This window comes from Globicephala melas, chromosome 6, assembly GCF_963455315.2.
Source record: "Globicephala melas chromosome 6, mGloMel1.2, whole genome shotgun sequence".
In the NCBI taxonomy this organism is placed as follows: Eukaryota; Metazoa; Chordata; class Mammalia; order Artiodactyla; family Delphinidae; genus Globicephala; species Globicephala melas.
Window position 1 is genome coordinate 35613995 of NC_083319.1, and position 25652 is coordinate 35639646.

Consider the following 25652-nt stretch of genomic DNA (forward strand, 5'->3'; position numbering starts at 1 on the left):
ACCACGTACTCCTCCACTGGGCCTTCCACAGCACTTCACATTTCTCTTTATTAACCTTTATCCGTCAGATGTGGTCCAAGGTTCAGCCTGTGAGATCTTTTGCCTCCGCCTAACCCAGGCCCACCCTCCCACATCCCACACACGAACCATCTGCCATTTACAACCACAGAGACACCAAAGGAGGGAGGTGGAGTCCAGTAGGGCCAACACTTTATGTTTCTGCTTAAGACCAGCACAACTGATAGGCTGACTTCTGGCTTCATACCTGTGCCAGAGCATGGCTGCTTTATCCCTCTTTCTTTACAAATAAAAATGCAAATGGATAGAAGGAGTGGCTATGATGTGGCCAAAATGCTCTGTCTGGAAAGCACACCTCTAGGTGATTTTCCTCCGCTTTGACTGACGGTCCAAGGCCTGGGCTGGGGGCAGTGGGATGGACAGGGTGCCCAGTTTGTGATCCTCCTCCCTGCCCACTGCCAGAGAAACCCTTCTTTTAGAGATCTTCAGCCTCATGGCTTTCGCTATCTCCATCATCCTAAGGAACAAACACAAACACATACAATAAATGGAGAGTCTCCTCAATGCAAATGCTCAGGGAGGCTTGGCAGGAGGGGGCAGCACATTCGTGCTCCAGGCCATGAAGACAGAATTCCCAAGAGAGCCACAAGGGGCAAAGCTCCCAGCAGAGAGGCAGACAAGATCCCCTCGAGAGCCATCAGGTTCCCATTTTAATGTGTTGCCATTAGAAAATATCTATATAAATGATGGAAAACCAGGTTATCTAGATCCTACTGATAACTGTGTTTACTTCTTGTAGCAAGGATTAAGCACTTGCTAGAATTTTACAGACTTCAAGTATCTGTTTCTCTTGTATGTTCAAACTCACTACTCATGAGAATGCCATCTGTGGAGTCCTCAGAATAATCCCCCTCTGGACTGCTAGAACAGTCCAGATAAGGGTGTTTTCCTAGGCTCTCCTGAAATACCATCAGGGTCCTCAGAGGTCAGACGCTCCTAAATCACTGACAAAGGCCAATATACCCCACGGTTCAGCATCCTGGGAGGCTCTGCTCCCTACTCAGTCTGCATCCCTTCTAGCAGGGCTAGAAAGGGCCTTAAAGGTTGCCACCTCTGCCAACCCTCCCAGTCAGGTCAGAGAAGCCCAAGTGTGACATCCCTGCCAAACTGCAGCTCTGCCTTGCCTTGGACAACCCCTGGCAGCTCCTTCCATCTGACTGAGCAAAGTGCTTTATGCTAAGCTGAAATTGGCGTTCTCTTATATAACTTCCACCCCTAGGTTACCCCATCGGAACCATACAGAGTCCCTCTTCCCAGAGACAGCAGTTTGGAGACTGGAGGTTGCTCAGTTACACAGGGATGGAAGGCTCAGGTTTGAAGCCCAACTATTCCCCTTCTTGGCTGCATGACCCTGGGAAAATCACTGACTTCTCTGAACCAAAGATTCCTCCACTGTTTCTTAGCGACATCACCGAGATATTATGACAGATTTGGTACTGTGCCTAGCAAAGCGAAGGCACACGGTAATATCTGGTTGCCCATCCATTCAATCAATTATTCATTCATCTGAAAACTGTCCCCAGGTCCCTCGACAGTGCCTCATGCTTTCCAGCAGTACCACAACTACATCAAGGCGCCCTAAGGGAGCTTTTTCTTCTTTTGTGCTCACCTTTTCTCACTGAGCTTCAAGTCCCTCTGTAACACCGTCAGGTCAATCTGGAAGTCGTTTATGTGCAAAGCCAGTATGATAACATAGGCGGTGATCTTTGCCTTCATAGAGTCTGAAATTAAGTTCCGCAAACTGCAAATCAGTGGCAATAAAAGAGAGGCAAAATTAAACTCCAAGATGATTTCTCCAAAAGCAAAGGAAAAACATCCAAGCCTGTTCCCTTATGCATTCAAAATGTCTTCTCGGGCTTCCCTGGTGGCGCAGTGGTTCAGAGTCCGCCTGCCGATGTGGGGGACACGGGTTCGTGCCCCGGTCCAGGAGGATCCCACGTGCCGCAGAGCGGCTAGGCCCGTGAGCCATGGCCGCTGAGCCTGCACGTCCAGAGTCTGTGCTCCACAACGGGAGAGGCCACAACACTGAGAGGCCTGCGTATCACAAAAAAATAAAAAGTCTTCTCATCCCAGGGAGAAGAAAAGGAATTAGAGCAACATCCCTTGTCCTGTTGTGCTGCCCAAGCCTTCATGCACAATGGAGCGGTGAGCCAATGCCAGTGTCCCTCCAAGCGGACAGAAAAGGCCGCACCTTCCCCAGGCACAGTCAGAGCCTCGCACTGGCGAGGACCCTCCCCATCCTCCCGGCCTGTTCAGCAGGGCTGCTGGGAACAGTCATCCCAAACTCAGCTGCCGATGATTCTTCCAAGCACACTCAGAGCAGGACACACACTGCAAGCAAGCGGCAGGAAGGAAGCCCAGGTGTGCTGCTTGGGGTGCTGTCCTCAAAGTCATCCCACTGGCCTGCCCTTTCCTGCAACACTGCCTCTCCATACAACATTAGGACATTAGGCAGGGGTCCTTGGAAGAAGCGTGTGACATGAAGTCTTTGTTACAGGACTTCCCAGAGCCTTTAACATGAGCTTCTCCCAAAGGGACAGAGTCTGTACTACAGTGTTGCCTAAACTCACTTGACCCCAGGAGCCCTCCAAATGGCAGTGCTCTCTTCAGCATAGTGTCTCCGTGAATACAGACTGCAATCCAAGCCCCCCTCCCCACTCTCACCACCCTCCCTGTCCTGCTTTCTCCTTTACAGGCAGAAGCCGAGAAATCAAGCCCCCTGACCTGCCATTGTTGTAGATCAAGCAGGTAAAGTGCTTCAGCAGTTTGGTGTTAATGATGTGGGGAACTCCAGGTCCCAGGGCACCTACAACACAAAATAGAGTCTGATCGTTTTCTTTCAAAACTCTCAGGACACACCTCACCTATGAGCTGGGAAAAGCAGACAACAGTTGGGCCACTGGAATAAACAGAGGCATGTGGGAAGAGAAGAAGGGGCTTGTGAAACAGAACAGCCACTTTCAAATGGACACGTGCTCAGGTATGCTTCAGCCTGCAGACCATACGTGCACAAGAGATGTTCATGACAGGGCAGTGACAGGAAAGAAAAGCAGACTCCAGTGAGGCCTAAAGATAGAGAGTTCAAAAGATGTTAGAAAGCAAAACAGATTGTGGAGAAAGCCCAGGGAGAGGGAAAGGAAGGGAGGTTGGAATGTGAAAATAAGAATTAAGCAAATAGTGAAAACCATGAGTACAGGCATAGCTCAGAGACATTGCAGGTTTGGTTCCAGACCACCGCAATAAAGTGAGTCACGTGAACTTTTTGGTTTCCCAGTGCATATAAGTTATGTTTATGGTATACTGTAGTCTATTAAGTATGCAATAGTATCATGTCTAAAAAAAAGTGTCCAATAATTAATTAAAAATGAAAATTAAAAAACAATGTCCAGAGGAAACTTGCACAAGCCTCTTAGATAGCCTAATCCACCAGAGGGCAGACAGCAGAAGCAAGAACTACAATCCTGCAGCCTGTGGAACAAAAACCACATTCACAGAAAGACAAACAAGATGAAAAGGCAGAGGGCTATGTACCAGATGAAGGAAGAAGATAAAACCCCAGAAAAACAACTAAATGAAGTGGAGATAGGCAATCTTCTAGAAAAAGAATTCAGAATAATGATAGTGAAGATGATCCAGGACCTCGGAAAATGAATGGAGGCAAAGATCAAGAAGATACAAGAAATGTTTAACAAAGACCTAGAAGGATTAAAAAACAAACTAACAGATGAACAATACAATAACTGAAGTGAAAACTACACTAGAAGGAATCAATAGCAGAATAACTGAGGCAGAAGAACGGATAAGTGACCTGGAAGACAGAATGGTGCAATTCACTGCTGCAGAACAGAATAAAGAAAAAAGAATGAAAAGAAATGAAGACAGCCTAAGAGACCTCTGGGACAACATTAAACGCAACAACATTCGCATTATAGGGGTTCCAGAAGGAGAAGAGAGAGAGGAAGGACACGAGAAAATATGTGAAGAGATTATAGTCGAAAACTTCCCTAGCATGGGAAAGGAAATAGCCACCCAAGTCCAGGAAGCACAGAGAGTCCCATACAGGATAAACCCAAGGAGAAACACGCCGAGACACACAGTAATCAAACTGGCAAAAATTAAAGACAAAGAAAAATTACTGAAAGCAACAAGGGAAAAATGACAAATAACATACAAGGGAACTCCTATAAGGTTAACAGCTGATTTCTCAGCAGAAACTCTACAAGCCAGAAGGGACTGGCAGGACATATTTAAAGTGATGAAAGGGAAGAACCTACAACCAAGATTACTCTACCCAGCAAGGATCTCATTTAGATTTGATGGAGAAATTAAAACCTTTACAGACAAGCAAAAGCTGAGAGAGTTCAGCACCACCAAACCAGCTTTACAACAACTGCTAAAGGAACTTTTCTAGGCAAGAAACACAAGAGAAGGAAAAGACCTACAATAACGAACCCAAAACAATTAAGAAAATGGGAATAGGAACATACATATCGATAATTGCCTTAAATGTAAATGGACTAAATGCTCCCACCAAAAGACACAGATTGGCTGAATGGATACAAAAACAAGACCCATATATATGCTGTCTACAAGAGACCCACTTCAGACCTAGAGACACAAACAGACTGAAAGTAAGGGGATGGAAAAAGATATTCCATGCAAATGGAAATCAAAAGAAAGCTGGAGTAGCAATTCTCATATCAGACAAAATAAACTTTAAAATAAAGACTATTAGAAGAGACAAAGAAGGACACTACATAATGATCAAGGGATCGATCCAAGAAGAAGATATAACAATTGTAAATATTTATGTACCCAAATTAGGAGCACCTCAATACATAAGGCAAATACTAACAGCCATAAAAGGGGAAATCAACAGTAACACATTCAGAGTAGGGGACTTTAACACCCCACTTTCACCAATGGATAGATCATCCAAAATGAAAATAAATAAGGAAACACAAGCTTTAAATGATACATTAAACAAGATGGACTTCATTGATATTTATAGGACACTCCATCCAAAAACAACAGAATACACATTTTTCTCAAGTGCTCATGGAACATTCTCCAGGATAGATCATATCTTGGGTCACAAATCAAGCCTTGGGAAATTTAAGAAAATTGAAATTGTATTAAGTATCTTTTCCGACCACAACACCATGAGACTAGATATCAATTACAGGAAAAGATCTGTAAAAAATACAAACACATGGAGGCTAAACAATACACTACTTAATAACAAAGTGATCACTGAAGAAATCAAAGAGGAAATCAAAAAATACCTAGAAACAAATGACAATGGAGACACGACGACCCAAAACCTATGGGATGCAGCAAAAGCAGTTCTAAGAGGGAAGTTTATAGCAATACAAGCCCACCTTAAGAAACAGGAAACATCTCGAATAAACAACCTAACCTTGCACCTAAAGCAATTAAAAAAAGAACCAAAAAACCCCAAAGTTAGCAGAAGGAAAAAAATCATAAAAATCAGTTCAGAAATAAATGAAAAAGAAACGAAGGAAACAATAGCAAAGATCAATAAAACTAGGAGCTGGTTCTTTGAGAAGATAAACAAAATAGATAAACCATTAGCCAGACTCATCAAGAAAAAAAGGGAGAAGACTCAATACAATTAGAAATGAAAAAGGAGAAGTAACAACTGACACTGCAGAAATACAAAAGATCACAGGAGATTACTACAAGCAACTCTATGCCAATAAAATGGACAATGTGGAAGAAATGGACAAATTCTTAGAAATGCAAAACCTGCCAAGACTGAATCAGGAAGAAATAGAAAATATGAACAGACCAATCACAAGCACTGAAATTGAAACTGTGATTAAAAATCTTCCAACAGGGCTTCCCTGGTGGCACAGTGGTTGAGAGTCCGCCTGCCGACGCAGGGGACACGGGTTCGTGCCCCGGTCCGGGAAGATCCCACATGCTGCGGAGCGGCTGGGCCCATGAGCCATGGCCGCAGAGCCTGCATGTCCGGAGCCTGTGCTCCACAACAGGAGAAGCCACAACAGTGAGAGACCCGCCTACCGCAAAAAAAAAAAAAAAAGAAAAGAAAAATCTTCCAACAAACAAAAGCCCAGGACCAGACGGCTTCACAGGCGAATTCTATCAAACATTTAGAGAAGACCTAACACCTATCCTTCTCAAACTCTTCCAAAATATAGCAGAGGGAGGAACACTCCCAAATTCATTCTACGAGGCCACCATCACCTTGATACCAAAACCAGACAAGGATGTCACAAAGAAAGAAAACTACAGGCCAATATCACTAATGAACATAGATGCAAAAATCCTCAACAAAATACTAGCAAACAGAATCCAACAGCACATTTAAAGGATCATACACCATGATCAAGTGGGGTTTATTCCAGGAATGCAAGGATTCTTCAATATATGCAAATCAATCAATGTGATAAACCATATTAACAAATTGAAGGAGAAAAACCGTATGATCATCTCAATAGATGCAAAGAAAGCTTTTGACAAAATTCAACACCCATTTATGATAAAAACCCTGCAGAAAGTAGGCCTAGAGGGAACTTTCCTCAACATAATAAAGGCCATATATGACAAACCCACAGCCAACATCTTCCTCAATGGTGAAAAACTGAAAGCATTTCCACTAAGATCAGGAACAAGACAAGGTTGCCCACTCTCACCACTCTTATTCAATATAGTTTTGGAAGTTTTAGCCACAGCAATCAGAGAAGAAAAGGAAATAAAAGGAATCCAAATCAGAAAAGAAGAAGTAAAGCTGTCACTGTTTGCAGATGACATGATACTATACATAGAGAATCCTAAAGATGCTGCCAGAAAACTACTAGAGCTAATCAACGAATTTGGTAAAGTTGCAGGATACAAAATTAATGCACAGAAATCTCTTGTATTCCTATACACTAATGATGAAAACTCTGAAAGTGAAATCAAGAAAACACTCCCATTTACCACTGCAACAAAAAGAATGAAATAGCTAGGAATAAACCTACCTAAGGAGACAAAAGACGTGTATGCAGAAAATTATAAGACACTGATGAAAGAAATTAAAGATGATACAAATAGATGGAGAGATATACCATGTTCTTGGATTGGAAGAATCAACATTGTGAAAATGACTCTACTACCCAAAGCAATCTACAGATTCAATGCAATCCCTATCAAACTACCACTGGCATTTTTCACAGAACTAGAACAAAAAATTTCACAATCTGTATGGAAACACAAAAGACCCCGAATAGCCAAAGCAATCTTGAGAACAAAAAACGGAGCTGGAAGAATCAGGCTCCCTGACTTCAGACTATACTACAAGGCTACAGTAATCAAGACAGTATGTTACTGGCACAAAAACAGAAATATAGATCAATGGAACAGGATAGAAAGCCCAGAGATAAACCCATGCACATATGGTCACCTTATCTTTGGTAAAGGAGGCAGGAATGTACACTGGAGAAAGGACGGCCTCTTCAATAAGTGGTGCTGGGAAAACTGGACAGGTACATGTAAAAGTATGAGATTAGATCACTCCCTAACACCATATACAAAAATAAGCTCAAAATGGATTAAAGACCTAAATGTAAGGCCAGAAACTATCAAACTCTTAGAGGAAAACATGGGCAGAACACTCTATGACATAAGTCACAGCAAGATCCTTTTTGACCCACTTCGTAGAGAAATGGAAATAAAAATAAACAAATGGGACCTAATGAAACTTCAAAGCTTCTGCACAGCAAAGGAAACCATAAACAAGACCAAAAGACAACCCTCAGAATGGGAGAAAATATTTGCAAATGAAGCAACTGACAAAGGATTAATTTCCAAAATTTACAAGCAGCTCATGCAGCTCAATAACAAAAAACAAACAACCCAATCCAAAAATGCGCCGAAGACCTAAATAGACACTTCTCCAAAGAAGATATACAGACTGCCGACAAACACATGAAAGAATGCTCAACATCATTAATCATTAGAGAAATGCAAATCAAAACTACAATGAGATATCATCTCACACCAATCAGAATGGCCATCATCAAAAAATCTAGAAACAATAAATGCTGGAGAGGGTGTGGAGAAAAGGGAACACTCCTGCACTGCTGGTGGGAATGTGAATTGGTACAGCCACTATGGAGAACAGTTATGGAGGTTCCTTAAAAAACTACAAATAGAACTACCATATGACCCAGCAATCCCACTAATGGGCATATACCCTGAGAAAACCATAATTCAAAAAGAGTCATGTACCAAAATGTTCATTGCAGCTCTATTTACGATAGCCCGGAGATGAAGACAACCTAAGTGCCCATCATCGGATGAATGGATAAAGAAGATGTGGCACATATATACAATGGAATATTACTCAGCCACAAAAAGAAACGAAATTGAGCTATTTGTAATAAGGTGGATGGACCTAGAGTCTGTCATACAGAGTGAAGTAAGTCAGAAAGAGAAAGACAAATACCGTATGCTAACACATATATATGGAATTTAAGGGAAAAAAATGTCATGAAGAACCCAGGGGTAAGACAGGAACAAAGACACAGACCTACTGGAGAACAGACTTGAGGATATGGGGAGGGGGAAGGGTGACCTGTGACAAAGTGAGAGAGAGGCATGGACATATAGACACTAACAAAGGTAAGGTAGATAGCTAGTGGGAAGCAGCCGCATAGCACAGGGATATCAGCTCGGTGCTCTGTGACCGCCTGGAGGGGCGGGATACGGAGGGTGGGAAGGAGGGAGACGCAAGAGGGAAGAGATATGGGAACATATGTATATGTATAACTGATTCACTTTGTTATAAAGCAGAAACTAACACACCATTGTAAAGCAATTATATCCCAATAAAGATGTTAAAAAATAAATAAATATATAGGCACCCAACATAAGATTACCTCAATACATAAGGCAACTGCTAACAGCTATAAAAGAGGAAATCGACAGTAATACAATAATAGTGGGGGACTTTAACACCTCACTTACACGAGTGGACAGATCACCCAAAGAGAGAATTACTAAGGAAACACAAGCTTTAAACGAGACAGTAGACCAGATTTAATTGATATTTATAGGACATTCCATCCAAGAAACAGATTACACTTTCTTCTTAAGTGCGCACGGAACATTCTCCAGGATAGATCACATCTTGGGTCACAAATCAAGCCTCAGTAAATTTAAGAAAACTGAAATCATATCAAGCATCTTTTCTGACCACAATGCTATGAGATTAGAAATCAATTTACAGGGGAAAAAATGTAAAAAACACAAACACATGGAGGCTAAACAATACGTTACTAAATAACCAACAGATCATGAAGAAATCAAAGAGGAAATCAAAAAATATCTAGAGACAAATGACAATGAAAACATGACAATCCAAAACCTATGGGATGCAGCAAAAGCAGTTCTAATAGGCAAGTTTATAGCTATTACAAGCCTACCTCAAGAAACAAGAAAAATCTCAAACAATCTAACCTTACATCTAAAGGAACTAGAGAAAGAAGAACAAACAAAACCCAAAGTTAGCAGAAGGAAAGAAATCATAAAGATCAGAGCAGAAATAAATGAAATAGAAACAAAGAAAACAATAGCAAAGATCAATAAAACTAAAAGCTGGTTCTTTGAGAAGATAAACAAAATTGATAAAACCATTAGTCAAATTCATCAAGAAACAGAGGGAGAGGACTCAAATCAATAAAATTAGAAATGAAAAAGGAGAAGTTACAATAGACACTGCAGAAATACAAAGCATCCTAAGAGACTACTACAAGCAACTCTATGCCAGTAAAATGGACAACCTGGAAGAAGTGGACAAATTCTTAGAAAAGTATAACGTTCCAAGACTGAACCAGGAAGAAACAGAAAATATGAACAGACAAATCACAAGTAATGAAATTGAAACTGTGATTTAAAATCTTCCAGCAAACAAAAGTCCAGGACCAGATGGCTTCACAGGTGAATTCTATCAAACATTTAGAGAAAAGCTAACACCCATCCTTCTCAAACTCTTCCAAAAAATTGCAGAAGAAGGAACACTCCCAAACTCATTTTATGAGGCCACCATCACCCTGATAGCAAAACCAGACAAACCAGACAAAAAAAGAAAATTACAGACCAACATCACTGATGAAGATAGATGCAAAAATCCTCAATAAAATACTAGCAAACAGAATCCAACAACACATTAAAATGATCATACACCATGATCAAGTAGGATTTATCCCAGGGATGCAAGAATTCTTCAATATACGCAAATCAGTCAATATGATACACCATATTAACAAGTTGAAGAATAAAAACCATCTGATAAAAAAAGTCCATATCTTAATTAAAAAATACTTTACTGCTAAAAAATGCTAACCATCATCTGAACCTTCAGCGAGTCATAGTAGTGACATCAAAGATCACTGACCACAGACCATCATAATAAATATAACAATGAAAAAGTTTAAAGTATTGTGAGAATTATCGAAACCTGACAAAGAGACACAAAAGTGAGCAGATGCTCTTGGAAAAATGATGCCAACAGACCTGCTGAACACAGGGTTGCCACAAACCTTCAATTTGTAAAAAACACAATATCTACGAAGGACGATAAAGTGAAGCACAATAGAACGAGGTGTGTCTGTACAGACCCTTAGGTGCCCAATCACAGGAACATGACTGCATGCACCTATGCCTAAAACCACAGGTGTCTCCCTCTGGGTTTCCGACTCTGGATGGATGTGCGTGTGTGGCAGCCACCCATGCCCTGGCGATCAGTGGCATGGGTTACCAGCAGAAACTGACTTCTTTCCCAGTCAGAAATGGCTGACACAACAACGTGCCACAAGCCTTCACAAGCAAGGCCAATTTTTCTCCCCATATAACTCTTTGTCTAACTGTCCCTTAAAACGTTCATTTGATTTGACTGGATATTCAACTTTGCCTAACACAGAAGTAGTGAACGTTAGCTCTGAGCAATCGTATAATCCAACCCGACCCTATTTTCCAAGGAAAGGGCTTGGCAAGTTCTCTCAGCATGTCAGCAGTACCAATCAGAATCCCACTGTTACACAGTTATAAATAAAGACATGGAAAGACATGTCCATTTCCTCTCTCACTAGAGCTAGTCTAAGAATTATAGACAAATAACAGACTGAAAATAATTAGAATAAAATGTCTGTCATGATATGTGCACCCCAAAGTTCACAGCACTATTTACAACAGCCAGGACATGGAAGCAACATAAGTGTCCATCAACAGATGAATGGATAAAGAAGATGTGGTATACATATATACAATGGAATATTACTCAGCCATAAAATAGAATGAAATAATGCCATTTGCAGCAACATGGATGGACCTAGAGATTCCCATACTAAGTGAAGTCAGACAGAGGAAGACAAATACCATATGCTATCACTTATATGTGGAATCTAAAAACATGATACAAATGAACTTATTTACCAAACAGAAACAGACTCACAGACATAGAAAACAAACTTATGGTTACCAAAGGGGAAAGGGGGGGAGGGAGGGATAAATTAGGAGTTTGGGACTAACAGATACACACTACTATATATAAAATAAACAACAAGGACCTAGTGTCCTTGTTGTTGTTCCTTGCACAAGGAACTTTATTCAGTATCTTGTAATAACCTATAATGGAACAGAATCTGAAAAAGAACATATATATGTATAAATATATATGTAACTGAATCACTTTGCTGTACACCTGAAACTAACAACATAAATCAACTATACTTCAATTTTTAAAAAAATGTCTAGCATGGACTTACGTTTCCGCTTAATCACTTTCTGTGCTCGAAATCTGATGAGAGTGTCCAGAAACCATATGCACCGGGCCTGGTGGTCTCGGCTCTCCTCACTTGATGGCAAAGACTTCAAAGACTTCAACGCTTCTATGACAAAGGAGCAGTGACTAAAACAAGGGAGGGAAAAGGAGAAATGTGTTAAGACCGGCTCTGTCAGGAGCCATTCACTCCTTCACAATGAAAACAGCAGGCCCCCCTCACACCTGGTACACAGTCAACAGCTGAGGAACAGCCATCCAACCAGCCCCTTATAATAGGAGGAGCATGATTTAATGCAGGGACAGTAAAGGTCTAGATAACAAATATTATACATTTTGTGGGCAACATGGTCACTGCCACTGTAATGCAAAGGCAGCCATTGATAACATATAAATAAATGACTGAAGCTACGTTACAATAAAACTTTATTCACAGGCAGTGGGCCAGACTCGGCACTCGGGCCATAGTGGGCCCAATCCTGATGTGGCGGTCTGGAGCACAGCCTCTCAACTATCTGGGTTTGAATCCCCATTCTGCCATGCAGTGGCTTGGACAAGCTTCTGAACATCTCTGCCTTGGTTTCTTCACCTGTAAATTAAGGCCAATGATAGTACCCTTGTCCTACGGGTTTTTGTGGATTAAATGAGACAAGGAAAGCAGTGCTTGGCACATGTAGGAGCTCCAGCAATGTTGGCTATTATTTTTACATACTGTTGTTCTACCACTGTCAGGATCATGAACTCGCAGCGATAAAAGGCTCTTCAAGATCATCTTGTATCGGCCTCATTTTACTTATAGGAAAACTGAGGCTCAGACAGGGGAAGATCACACAGTCCATGAGGCAGATGGGGACTCGGTTCTCCAGACTCCCAGCCCAGAACTCATTCCTGCACCTGCCCCTGAGCCACAATCACATTAACGCAACGAAGAACCAGTAAAGAGCACTTCTTTGGAGAGAGGGAAAAACATGTATTTTCCAAGACTGGATTTCACTGAGCAGTAAAATTTCCAAACGAAAATTGGGGGAATTAACCTAGGGTTGACAACTTTTTATTTTCTCAAGATAAAATTATTAAAAGAAAAAACTCAAAAGCAAAAAAAACCTATCATTAAAAAAAAAAAGGTGTTTTAAAAGCCAAAAAGTGGGGGAGGGGTGGAGGGAGGAGAGGAAATCATCTCTGATTTAAAATATACTATATTTAAAATACATAATTTAACTTTCACTCAGCACATCACCACAGATAAACCATCACTTCAGCTGGCACCTACTCCCAGGCCAGCACTTGGGCCCCACCAGTGACAATCGGCAACAACATAACATTGGCTGGGGGTGGGGGTGGGACCGATACAGGTCAGCTCCAGTTCCCAGCCCTAGACTACAAGGCCTCACCACCCTCTGCCCAGTCACAGGTTCCACATACTCAGAGGCCAATTCTCTCCCTTGAAAGCCACCCAAAGCCTTGGGACAACAGGCCTGGGAGCTCAACCATTTGAGAAAACACTAGCTTGCTCATGTTCAAATGCTGAACAGACGTATATTCTCACTAACACCCAAGGTCTGCTTCATGTCTGACTACTGTTGTATCCCAACATCACTCCCGAGACACTCCATCTGCCCAATTCGGGTACCTGTTCTCTTCAATCATCTTCAGTATTTCTTCTGAGGTGACATTCCTGAAAGCTTCAGAAGGGCTCTGAAGAGCGTCATACTCCGCAGGGGAAAGAACTAGTTATAGGTCAAGAACAAAAATGGAAACATCCAACTAGCTAGATCATCTTATATCGGCCACACTTTACAGATGGGAAAATTTGAGGCTTAGAGAGGGGAAGATCACACAGTATGTCCGGGCAGAGCTTCAGGACTCAGTTCTCCAGACTCCCAGCCCAGAGCTCATTGCCTGCCTGGGCTTTCTGCCTTCTCTTATCACAAAGCCACTGCAGGCACTTTCCATCTGAATAGAACCACAAGTACGGAAACTCTACATTCCAACCCTTCTTTATACAACCAGTCTGCCCTAGACTTTGGGCACTGGCCAACTTAAAAGTCGTATTTTGACTCTTCACGGAAGGTGACCCCCCACAGGGCCGAACCGTGGGCATTCTGCATTTTGCTGAGGGATGGGTTTGAATTACAAGGCCTGAGAGGCCTCTGCTGCAGCAGGTGCCTCAGCTAGTGAGGGAGCCTCGCTGACTTCCCAGCAATAGCGCTGGGGCAACTGCAGGAGTCTGGGGCGAGCTTCTATGAGTATCACAGGACCACTGACACCCTCAGAGAGCCTGGCCATGCCACTCCTGTGCGCATATCCCAACCTGGGAAATGAGGTGGCATTTCTCCCACAAGAAGGATACGGTCTTCAAATTTATACACGTCTTCAGGCTTGGCGGCATCAGCGTGGCAGGGAGGGAGGTAGAGGGAGTCATCCTGCAAGTCATCGTGGATGGCGTCACTGACCAGGGCTTTTCAATGAAGGAAGAGTCAGTGTCAGTGTCACCCTGCTCGGCTTCAAGTTCCCCAACACTCTGCAACCCGTGCACTCAAGATCATCGTCGCCCAGAACCCCCTCATCTGAACTTCACATATTGTCAGTGAAAAAGAAAAATCAAATTATAAAGCTAACTATCACACAGGAATAACCATGTAAAAATTAAGTATGCACACAGACAAGAACAGAGAGGAAAACAGGAAAATTGTAATAGTTGGTCTTGTAGAATGATGGGAAAATGGGTGAATTATTTTTTTTTAAATGTCCTTTAGTAGCTGTGAACTGAACAAAAAAAATTGAAAAATTTACTTAGACATTAAAGTATATCTTTGACTAAATGGAGACATGTTTCTATGTTCCTGGATGGGAAAACATAATATTATAAAGATGCTGATTCTCCCCATATTAATCCCAATTGGATTTTGAGAGAACTTGACAAAATAATTCTTAAGATCACCTGGGAAAAAAAGCATGCTACAGGACTTCCCTGGTGGTGCAGTGGTTAAGAATTCGCCTGCCAATGCAGGGGACACGGGTTCGAGCCGTGGTCTAGGAAGTTCCCACATGCCGTGGAGCAACTAAGCCCGTGCGCCACAACTACTGAGCCTGCGCACCCTAGAGCCCGTGCTCCGCAACGAGAAGCCACCGCAATGAGAAGCCCACTCACCGCAACGAAGATTAGCCCCTGATCACCACAACTAGAGAAAGCCCGCGTGAAGCAACAAAGACCCAATGCAGCCATAAATAAATAAATAAATAAATAAACAAACAAATAAATAAGCATGCTACAATAACCAGTACATTTGTGAAAAATAAGGATGGAGGATAAATTTGCCCTATCAGACAACAAACTGGAAGGTGAGGCTACTACAATCAAAAGGACCTGATGCTGCTACAAGAATAGCCAGTCAGAATGATGAGCGAGAACACAATTAAGAATGTGGTAAAATGATACAGATGATTTTTTAAATCATTTTTTACAAAAGGAAAGGATGGAGTTGGGGACAACTGGCTAATCATTTGGAAAATATAAAATTAGGTTTGTACCATAGACCAAAAAAAAAAAATAATCATTAAATTGTAAATGTAAAAAGTTAAACTGTGAAAGTACTGAAAGATAACATAGGAAAATACATAATCATCGGGTATGAAAAGATTTTCTAAAACTTATTAAAATTCCATTTGAATAGAAAAACTGCTCTCATATATAACTTTCTCTTATGTTCCTATAATGCATTTGAACAATAAACACATTACACATTTTAAATAATACAATTTAATACTCAAGCTGCTTAAGAATTTAGGAAAAGAAAAAGATCCAGTGACCCCAAAGTGTCTCTAGAGGCTCGTTCATCATCATCACATCAGCCTTTTTGACGAAAACCTCCCTGTAACTCACAGAGACATGAGGCCATCTCCCTCCTCTGTGCCCTGCAGGCTGTAGCCCTGGCACCAAGGACACAGAGGGCACATAACCGTTCCCATGTCTGTCTCCTCTACTCGACTGTGAGCTCACTGAGAGCAGGCCATGTCAGATGTTTCTTATGATTTCTAGAGTCTGTTCCTAAGAAGGCCCTCAGGGAGAAGCAGGAAGGAATCCAGCCCTAACTCCCATCATTTCTATCTGTGGGGTGGGTGAAAGATCTCAAGAGAAGGGAAAGCTGTTTCCACCAGCAGCCTCTTACCCCAAGTTCCAGCTGCTTACCAGTCACACCCTTTGTATCAATTATACTCTCTGCAGCTTTAGCCACTGCACTATTCAAAGATTCACTGCCAACTTTGTTCATTCTCCTGGAGTTCAGAGCCCGCTTCTGTTTGGTGGTACCAAAGGCTTCAATGCAAGAATCCATCTGTGCAAAAGACAAATTTGGTCACTGGGAACGGGCTGAGCACTGCTACTCCTAGCTGTGTCACTACGGGTAAACAGCCTCTCTGAGCCATTAATACCACTTCCGTAAATTGGGCTGACTCATACCTAACTACCTCATAGGCTTGTTTTAAGAACCAAAAGATATTAAGAGATTTGAAGTACTTGCTTTATAAACTGTAATGAGCTATTTATAAATCAACAGTGTTTTCACCTGTAAAAAAGACTACAATTAGGGTTGGTAAATCTGGGGCACACAGCTTATGGGTTTTCTAATCCTACACGGAAAACAGACATTACTAATAGATCGCTCACTCTCCCTCTGAGCCTGAAGACAGCTTCACTCCCTTCCAGGCAGCACTGGAGATTCAATCAGTTTGCCATCCTGGGGTGAGATGAGCTTTGTAGGAAGCTTCTACATTGAAAATCCTAAAGTTTACTTTGTCTTGATGTGAAGTTTCCAGGCTTCCAATATTTTCTGAAACTTGGATTAAATCCTGAAAATAAGTGTTATTCTACAGCCCAGAAAACCAGTTCCAGACACTGGCACAGAGCTGTGTATAGCTGCCCCAGAGAGGAGGTCTGCAGTCTGTGACGCCAAGGAGGCCTGTGCAGGTAGGAATTGTCCAGAGAACCACAGACTGAATGAGCTGAGAGCAGCTAGGGAGACCCCTGTGTTCAACCAGCTCATTTTACTGATGGAGAAACCCAAGGCCTGGAAGGAACTCACTTTAGGTCTCACATCTTAGTTCTGTCATACTTACCTTTTCTCTAAAAGATTTGGTGTGACTCTCTAGTGTTGATTCACTCTGAACTGATTCATCTACAAAACACAAAACAAAAACAAAGAAAAACAAGCAAACTGTAAGGCCTACAGACCATAATAGTGTTTAATATTTGTTTAACAGTTAATCTAAGAAAAACAGATTTCTTTAGTACAGGGCTTTCCAGAGCTTAACATGTGTATACTGTGAATATTTAATATGAAGCTTCAGTATACAGTTAGAGGATTTGGAGAATAAATTAGAGTCAAGTGAAGGGGTCATCGGATCCAAGCCCTTCATTTCACAAATAAGGAAACATGAGGCCTCCAGGTGAAATGACTTGCCCCAGGCAATGCAGAGATGGGATTAGAAAAAAAGTCCTCTGCTCCTCCCAGTATACAGTTCTGCCCTCCTTGTAAAAGACCTAAGGAGGAGGGATCAAGAGGGGGACCTGGAGCTCACCTCCCCCGACAAATATATCAAAAATACATCTACATGTGGAACAATTCTCACAGAAAACTAACTGGAAACCTGCAGAAGAATTCCTATACAACCAAAGCGCACTGATGTGTATAAAATGGATGACTAATAAGAACCTGCCATATAAAAAAAAAGTTAAATTAAAAAAAAAAAAAAAGAAAGATTTCCACGTAACCAGGTAGTAGGGTTGGGACCACCCCCCGCCCCGCCCTGAGAGGGATCTGAAAGGAAGAGAAGGTCTGCATGGGCTCACTCCATACCACAGCTTGGTGCAGGATCTGGGCCAACCAGCCCCTGGAAGAAGACTGGGTCTAGCAGCTGGGGAGCAGCCCCTGCCCCTGACAGGGAGGTGACAGCCATGGGGCAGAAAGGAAGGACCACCTCACACCCTCCTTGGGCGTTAGACCCCCAACACCAACCACACCCCATATCAAGGTAATAGCGGCCACCACACCCTGAGGACATTCCATTGTGTGTGTATGTAAAATTGTTCATTAATTTCTTAAACACATTTTTGTTTTTATAGGTAAAAAAGTTGTAAATATTGGTTTATTCTAGCCATTATACATATATACACAATGGAATACTACCCAGCCATAAAAAAAAGAATGAAATTTTGCCATTTGAAACAAAATGGATGGACCTGGAGGGCACTACGCATAGTGAAGTCAGACAGAGAAAGACAAATACTGTATGCTATCATTTATATGTGCAATCTAGAAAATAAAACAAACTAGTGAATATTACAAAAAAGAGCAGATTCACAGAAAGAGCAAACTAGTGGTTACCAGTGAGGAGAAAGAGAAAGGAGGAGGGGCAATATAAAGGTAGGAGAGTAAGAGGTACAAATTATTATGGATAAAATAAGCTACAAGGATATACTGTATAACACAGGGAATACAGCCAATATTTTATAATAACTGTAAATGGAAAATAACCTTTAAAAACTGTATAAAAATAATTTAATTAGAAAACTTTTTTTTTAATACCAATGAATGTATATACAAAACAGAAACAGACTCACAGGGCTTCCCTGGTGGCTCAGTGGTTAAGAATCTGCCTGCCAGTGCAGGGGACACAGGTTTGAGCCCTGATCCGGGAAGATCCCACATGCCACGGAGCAACTAAGCCCATGCGCCACAACTACTGAGCCTGTGCTCTAGAGCCTGTGAGCCACAACTACTGAGCCCGTGTGCCACAACTACTGAAGCCTGCACGCCTAGAGCCCATGCTCTGCAACAAGAGCAGCCCCCGCTCACCACAACTAGAGAAAGTTCACATGCAGCAACAAAGACCCAATGCAGCCAAAAATAAATTTAAATAAATTAAAAAAAAACAAAACAGACTCACAGACATAGAAAACAAACTTATGGTTACTAAGGGTGTGGGGGAGGTACAAATAAGGAGTATGGAAGTAACAGATACAAACTACTATACATAAAACAGATAAGCAACAAGGATGTACTGTATAGTACAGGGAATTGTACCCAATAGCTTGTAATAAGCTATAATGGAATATAATCTGCCAAAAAAATATATATATATCATATGCCATACACCTGAAACAAAATACTGTAAATCAACTATACTTCAATTTTTTTTAAAACTTAAAAAAAAATTTTTTTCAAGACCTAAAAGCAAGGCATAAACATGAGGTATGTATTATTTACATGAAGCTCTGTAATCTCCCACAGAGTATTCACGTAAGGGGCAATATAATCTAGTGGACAGAAGCACAAGCTCTGGAGTGACGGTGCCACATTTAAATCCCAGGTCTCTCATATACGCCAGCAGTAGGATCCTGCCATTTAGCCTCTGGGCCAGGTTCATCATTGATTAAACAAAAGGAATACAATACCTACCCCACAGGGTTGTTATGTGAAGTAAATGACGTAGTGCATTGAAAGTGCTTAGAACAGTGCCCAGAGCATAGTAAGAACCCAATAAATGCTGTGCGTATTTCTGATATATGCTGGTTAGAATTAACCAATATTTACAAATTTTTTACTTGTAAAAACAAAAACGTGTTTAATCAACAAATTAATGAACAATTTTCTTTGCCTCCTCAGAAGACAGAAGAGCGTTTGGAGGATAACTTATATGCAGTTATATTTGTTTGCAAAGCAGGGAATTCTTAACCTACAGACTATGGACCCCTAGGAAATTCACAGCTAGGCTTTGGGATGCAAGAGCCCTTTAAAATTATATGCAAAATCTCATATTTTTTGTAAATTACGTATATTTCTAGGAGGTAGGTCCAGGTCCTTATGAGATTCTCAAAAGGGCTGAGACCACTGCTTTGAGAGAGTGAAGTTATTAGAACTAATGCCTCTGAAGGTATCGAGCAGATTCACAATGATCCTAATGATCCTTATCTAACTCCCTCCCCTACCATGGTTCTCAGTATTTAAGATTTAGGAACAGGAGCCCCTTGAGTTTGACCCTCTTATCTATCATTTTGGAAGACCCCACTCTAGCCCTGAACATTCTAAAATGCCAAATTGGAGAAGTACTATAACTTCTCCCAGTGGATTAGAGAGAAAATGGATCTCTTCCCAAATTAGAAAGTGTAGAGACTTTGCATCGACCTGGAAGTTACTGTCCAACCTATAAGCAACTTCTATCATCTACCAGAGATTCTAAAACCTCTACTCCAGGGCTTCCCTGGTGGCGCAGTGGTTAAGAATCCGCCTGCCAATGCAGGGGACACGGGTTCGAGCCCTGGTCCAGGAAGATTCCACATGCTGCAAAGCAACATGTGCCACAAGCCCGTGTGCCACAACTACTGAACCCACAACTACTGAAGCCCATGCTCCGCAACAAGAAGCCACCGCAATGAGAAGCCTGCACACCTCAACGAAGAGTAGCCCCCACTCGCCACAACTAGAGAAAGCCTGCACGCAGCAACGAAGACCGAACATAGCCAAAAATAAATAAATTAAATTAAAAAAAATTTTGTTAAACCTCTACCCCAACTAGAACAATTAAAAATTAAGAAAGGCCCTCGATGGAAAAGAGTATCATATATGCCCTCCAATACTCTGCTCAGATCAGTGCTCAACTTGCTTTAACTAAGATTAGTTTCCTGATCTTAAGTCTGTAAACACTGTAGGGACAGGATCTGTGTCTGTTTTGCTATATTCACAGCCCCTAACTTGTGCCTGGAGCACAGTAGGTCATCAATAAATATTTGCTGAGTAAAAGCACTTTTAAAACTTTTTCAAATGGGAAAAAAAACCTTGAAAAACTAGCTACAAGATGTATTTTACAAATCAAAAAGTCAAACCGACTCATCCAGGAAACCTAAAATATTCAGCATTTCTTTGAGCCTTCATGACTAAGACCTACCGGAAAACAGTGGCTGCATATTGAACAATTCAGCATCATATACTTCCATTTGGCCAGAGGTCTTGTTCAAAATTCCCACAAAGTGCCTGAATAAAAAAGGAATAATACCAGTGACAATGGATTATTCAAAAGTTATTGTTTATACAACCTCCTTTTTTCCACTTAGAAGTTCTCAACCTTCTTTCTGCCGCAATACACATGAGGAAGACATCACTTGCTCATGAGTAACAATAATCCCCTACAGCAGCAATTCTCTGCATGGGGAGGGAAAGGAGGAAAGGGTTCATGAAGAGGCTCTGGGGGCAGTGGGGGAAGCTACCAGGTGATTCTTGTAGCTGATCACATTTGGGCTCACTGCTGTAGTGGGAAACCCTCCTGGAATGTAAGAATCTAGAATTAAACACTAGAATTTACTGCATGTATAAATTCTATGGAGGCAAAGACAAGTAAAACCTTGGTAATTATGAGACCAGTTTAAACTAGAAAATCTTTGTAAAGGGATGATAAAAGTTAAAAGTTTCAAGCATATACACACTAATCTGACTTCTATCAGGGTGGTTCAGGGGGGACCCTAAAAGGGGCTTGTTTGTGATTCACTGATGGCTACCTTCACAAGGACACTGCATTATGCCAACCCCTGACACTTAAGACTGTTCAGGCTAGACAATCTTCACTGTACCGAGGAGTAGACTGGGGGTCAGTAAAGGGCAGAGTTGCCCCAACTCAGTAATCTTTCCAGAGCTAGGCAGAAATTCTGGAGCCTCAGACACTACCAAATCCTTTTCTTGTAGTTAGTCCCAAGGCAGACTTCTGGTAAACTCTGGCCTATTGATCACACATTCCAAATTAGTGGAGACAGCTGCCTTTCGGGAACAAGATAGTTATAAGCAAAGAATATTGCAAGTTAATGATGTGGTCAGAAATAATGAAGGTGGTCAAAAGGTACAAACTTCCAGTTATAAAATAAGTCCTAGAGATGTAATGTACAGCATGGTGACTATAGAAAATAATGCTGTAGCGTATATTTGAAAGTTAAGAGAGGAAGTCTTAAAAGTTCTCATCACAAGAAAAAAATTTTGTAACTATGTGTGGATGTTAACTAGACACTGTAGTGGCCATCTTACAATATATACATACATTGAATCATTATGTTATACACGTGAAACTAATATAATATGTCAATTATATCTCAATTTAAAAAATTGGGGGGACTTCCCTGGTGGCACAGTGGTTAAGAATCTGCCTGCCAATGGGGGACACGGGTTCGATCCCTGGTCCAGGAAGATCCCACATGATGCGGAGCAACTAAGCCCCTGTGCCACAACTACTGAGCCTGCGCTCTAGAGCCTGCGAGCCACAACTACTGAGCCTGTGTGCCATAACTACTGAAGCCTGCATGCCTAGAGCCCGTGCTCTGCAACAAGAGAAGCCACCGCAATGAGAAGTCCTCACACCACAATGAAGAGCAGTCCCCGCTCACCGCAACTAGAGAAAGCTCGTGCGCAGCAACAAAGACCCAACGCAGCCAAAAATAAATTAATTTACAAAAAAAATTTTTTTAAGACTACAAATGAATGAGGTTTTCAGGAAATTAAACAAATGTAAGTCATTTTTCAGTTTCAGGAATGTCTACATGCTGGTGTGAGGGCCCCGGGGTCTGGGAACACAGGAACTTGGTAAATCTCTCTAGATTTCCCCCACTGCCCCTAAAATAAAGACAGCGAAGAGCAGTGCCAGGGCCACCCCCCCCCACTTCCCACAATCCCTTTCCCCTGTCCCTACCTGCAGAGAGTGTTGCATTTCAGGGCTCCAGTTCCAAAATTGTTTCCCACATAGTAAAGTCTGTCTGTTTCAGCTGCCTAAAATGTAGAGCGGGGGGAAGCTCCGTTACAACCAATGTTGAAAGATAGTAAATATCTTGACTCCCTTTTCCACGTTTGTAGAAGCTTTAGAATCCAAACCACAGGTGGATCAGAACGAGAGCCTCTTTGAGATGATCCAGCTCCCTATGTCTAAGTGAATCTGGGGTATCCCTGGGGGAAAGGCAAGAGGACTTTTGAAAAGTCCCAGGTAGTGCTTGCTTCTAGCTGGTCTGAGAAGTTCTTGGGGGAGCTGTACCACAGGACTTGGAAGATGGGCCCAGGGCTCTCAGCACTTAGAGGCATGCAACAAAATGATTCTGCAGGCAACCCCAAAGTCCAAGCCCTTCTTGAACCTCTTTGCTCTCCTCTATCATGACTGCTCCTTATATGCTCTCAGGACCATGGAAATGGTTAATTCACTCCTCAATCAGAGCCAGGCTTTCCTGCTTCCCCTTGTTTGCCCTGGCTATCCTCTTCACCTGGAGTACTAACTTCAGCTGTTAAACCCTCCTCCATCCTTCAGGGTTCAGCTCCCATGCACCCTCCCCCAGGAAGACATCCTAGCAAGCAGAAACTTCACTGACTGAACCCACTCTGCCCTGCTCTGTACTCTCTCTCCCAGGGACTCTGAGCTTTATCTATTTCTGTACGAGTGTCCCTCACATCCAGTTCTCACCTCTCTAGAGCAGTGGTTCTCAACCCAGGGAATTACTCTGGGGATATCTAGGCATGTCTGACATTCTGTTTGCCACAACTGGGAGGTGCTCCTGGTAGCTAATGGGTAGAGGCCCGGAAAGCTGCTAAATACCCAGTGCTGCACAGGAGAGCCTCCACATCAAAGAATTATCTGGGTCAAAATGTCAATAGTGCTGAGACTGGGAAACGCTGCTCTGGAGTACGAGCTCCCTCAGAGTGGGGCCAGCTCTCACTTAGCTCTTCCCTAGCAGCTTTCAGCTCAGGGCCACAGTGGGGCTCAATAAATGCTTGTTGAATGAACAAATGAATAAAAGGCCAGCGCTTCACCACAAGTGTGAAACTCAGTGGAACCTGTCCCCACCTGGGGCTCAAAGTTCTTCAAAGGCTCACTTGCTATCCCCCCTTTCCTCCACTCACTCCCTCCTACCTCCACCCACACCCAGGAGGCCTCCTGAGGCCTGAAGAGTGGGGGCGACTGGCCACGGCAGCACTTACCAGGATCCGCTGACTTCTCTTCCTGGGGTTTGTGGAATCATTGCTCTTGTACAAGGTAAAGCGCATGTTGCCTGGATTCTGTAGCTTCCCGTTGGAGAACTGGACTGTAAGATTGCAGCCCAAGAATGAGATGAGAGCACAAGAGTATGGTGGGGAGGAAATGGATTGTCAAAGGGAGGGAGTGACTGGAGGAATGGGTATGGCAAGGAGCCCCAGGTCCTGACCCACAGGGGAACTGAAGGAGGTCCTGGTCCAGGTGGGAAGAGGGGCTGGGGAAGGGCTCTGACAGGAGGGAATAATTAGGGGAATGGGGCTGACTGAGGAGACCTAGGCCAAATCTAGAAAGACAGAGGGAATCCCTGGCCAGCAGAGAGAAGGAAATAGAGCAGGTGTGAGACCTGGTGGGTGAAGAGATGACGGGCTCCTGGGTACATACAGTCCTGGAGAGGGGGTAACTGGGATTTCCTCATCCAGGTGGGAGGTGGTACCAGAAAGATGGTGCAATGACAGAGGAGCCCTGGCCGAACCCCAAGTAGTGGGGGAGACTATAAGGGATCTTGGCTCATCTGGGAACGGGCACCCGACGGATGTGGGAAGTGGAGGGCTGTAGCGGTACCGAGACGGAAGGGGAGGAAGTTATGGGGAACTCTGCTCCAGCTTCGCAGTCTTTACCCAGTAGAGCTCTCTGGCTCTCGTCAGGCTCTCCACAGTACAGCCACCTCGCACTCGGCAACACCTCCGCCGCCATCTCGCCTCTCCAGACGCCAAGCCCAGGAGCTAAAACAGCCGCGTCCAGTAGCTCGTTTAAGCACACGCGCAGGAAACGCTCCGGGCCGGAAGAGGCAGGGCCTCGCCGGGCACCGCCCTGCACGCTCAGCGACGCGTGGCTCCGCCCCCCAGCAGGCACCGCCCCGCTCTTTCCCTGAGCTCTGAGAAGCGCCATCCCCGCCCACTCTTCGCCCCGCCCCTCCTCGCGGAGAGGCGTGGTCTCCATCCTCACCCTGTCCCGCTCCCTCCTCCGCCGGCCTCTCCAAGGCGCAGCAACTGATTGGCCCAGCACTCGGCCTGCGCATTTCAGGCTGTGTACCTCTAGGGTGAGCAGCGCACGCAAGTCTTGCTTAAATGTTGTGTGGGGTTTCTTCCTCAGCCCTGTCTAGGTAGGGTTATGGTCTGTCTCTACTACGGTGTAAATATGTCTTACTAAGATCTGAAAGTCCGAGTTCAAATTTAGAATTCTCTGATAGGCAATCCTTGAGCTCCAGCTAAATGTGGAGACTCGCGGAGAACAGCAATTCTCCAGGACCTCCTTCCACACACCTGGACATCAGTCCTTAAGCCCCAAAACTTGGTCCACAATTCTGTAAACAGCACCATGATCAGTTCTCGGGTCTAGACGTGCATACTGTGGCTCAATCAACCCACCGAGGATGGACCAGAGGGAGAAGCCCAGCAGGCTCAAGGATTCTGGGGTGAACTAGAAGGGAAACCTAATCTGATGGGCATGTCCCTTCATCCCTGTGGATTCAACCCTCCCTACTGCATGGGGAGTTATTAGAACAAAAGGAGGGTCAAAGCAGGGCCTTTGAGCCTGGACCCAAGCCAGGGCCCCTTTTGCCCAGTCAAAGGCAAATGCTGTTGAAGGGAAAGAACCGTATTGACTAATCTCTGTTCTCCAAATTGCCTTCTTTCGAGACTCATCCTCTCCCCCCACACATACCTCCAACACAATCCGAATAACCTTAACACCTGAGCTCCCCTTTCCCTGAGCACAT

The 25652-nt window shown here is 43.1% G+C and overlaps 1 protein-coding gene across 2 annotated transcripts; it reads right to left on the minus strand.

Moving 5' to 3' along the window:
* Nucleotides 1-121: 121 nt before the first annotated feature.
* On the minus strand, nucleotides 122-24742 carry POLR1E (RNA polymerase I subunit E). 2 transcript variants are annotated; one of them, XM_030884282.3, is made up of 12 exons: nucleotides 24553-24741; nucleotides 23881-23984; nucleotides 22610-22686; nucleotides 20828-20913; nucleotides 17000-17058; nucleotides 16074-16218; nucleotides 14235-14342; nucleotides 13515-13611; nucleotides 11871-12013; nucleotides 2803-2884; nucleotides 1688-1819; nucleotides 122-535 (listed from the first exon to the last, which is right to left on the minus strand). In XM_030884282.3, the coding sequence occupies exons 1-12, from the start codon at nucleotides 24626-24628 to the stop codon at nucleotides 376-378; spliced, it is 1269 nt and encodes a 422-aa protein (XP_030740142.1). In that variant the 5' UTR covers nucleotides 24629-24741; the 3' UTR covers nucleotides 122-375. The 2 variants fall into 2 exon arrangements, with proteins under 2 accessions (XP_030740142.1, XP_060156720.1); XM_060300737.2 differs by lacking the exons at nucleotides 122-535; nucleotides 1688-1819 and adding an exon at nucleotides 1827-2112 and having other exon boundaries at nucleotides 24553-24742.
* Between the last annotated feature and the right edge of the window lie 910 nt (nucleotides 24743-25652).

Coding starts and splice junctions, on each gene's coding strand:
- POLR1E (XM_030884282.3), bottom strand. CDS start 24,628: ATGGCGGCGGAGGTGTTGCCGAGTGCGAGGTGGCTGTACTGTGGAGAG. Junction 20,914..22,609: donor AAATGCAACACTCTCTGCAG/GTAGGGACAGGG, acceptor TTTTTTATTCAG/GCACTTTGTGGGAATTTTGA. Junction 17,059..20,827: donor TATGCAGCCACTGTTTTCCG/GTAGGTCTTAGT, acceptor TGTGTTTTGTAG/ATGAATCAGTTCAGAGTGAA.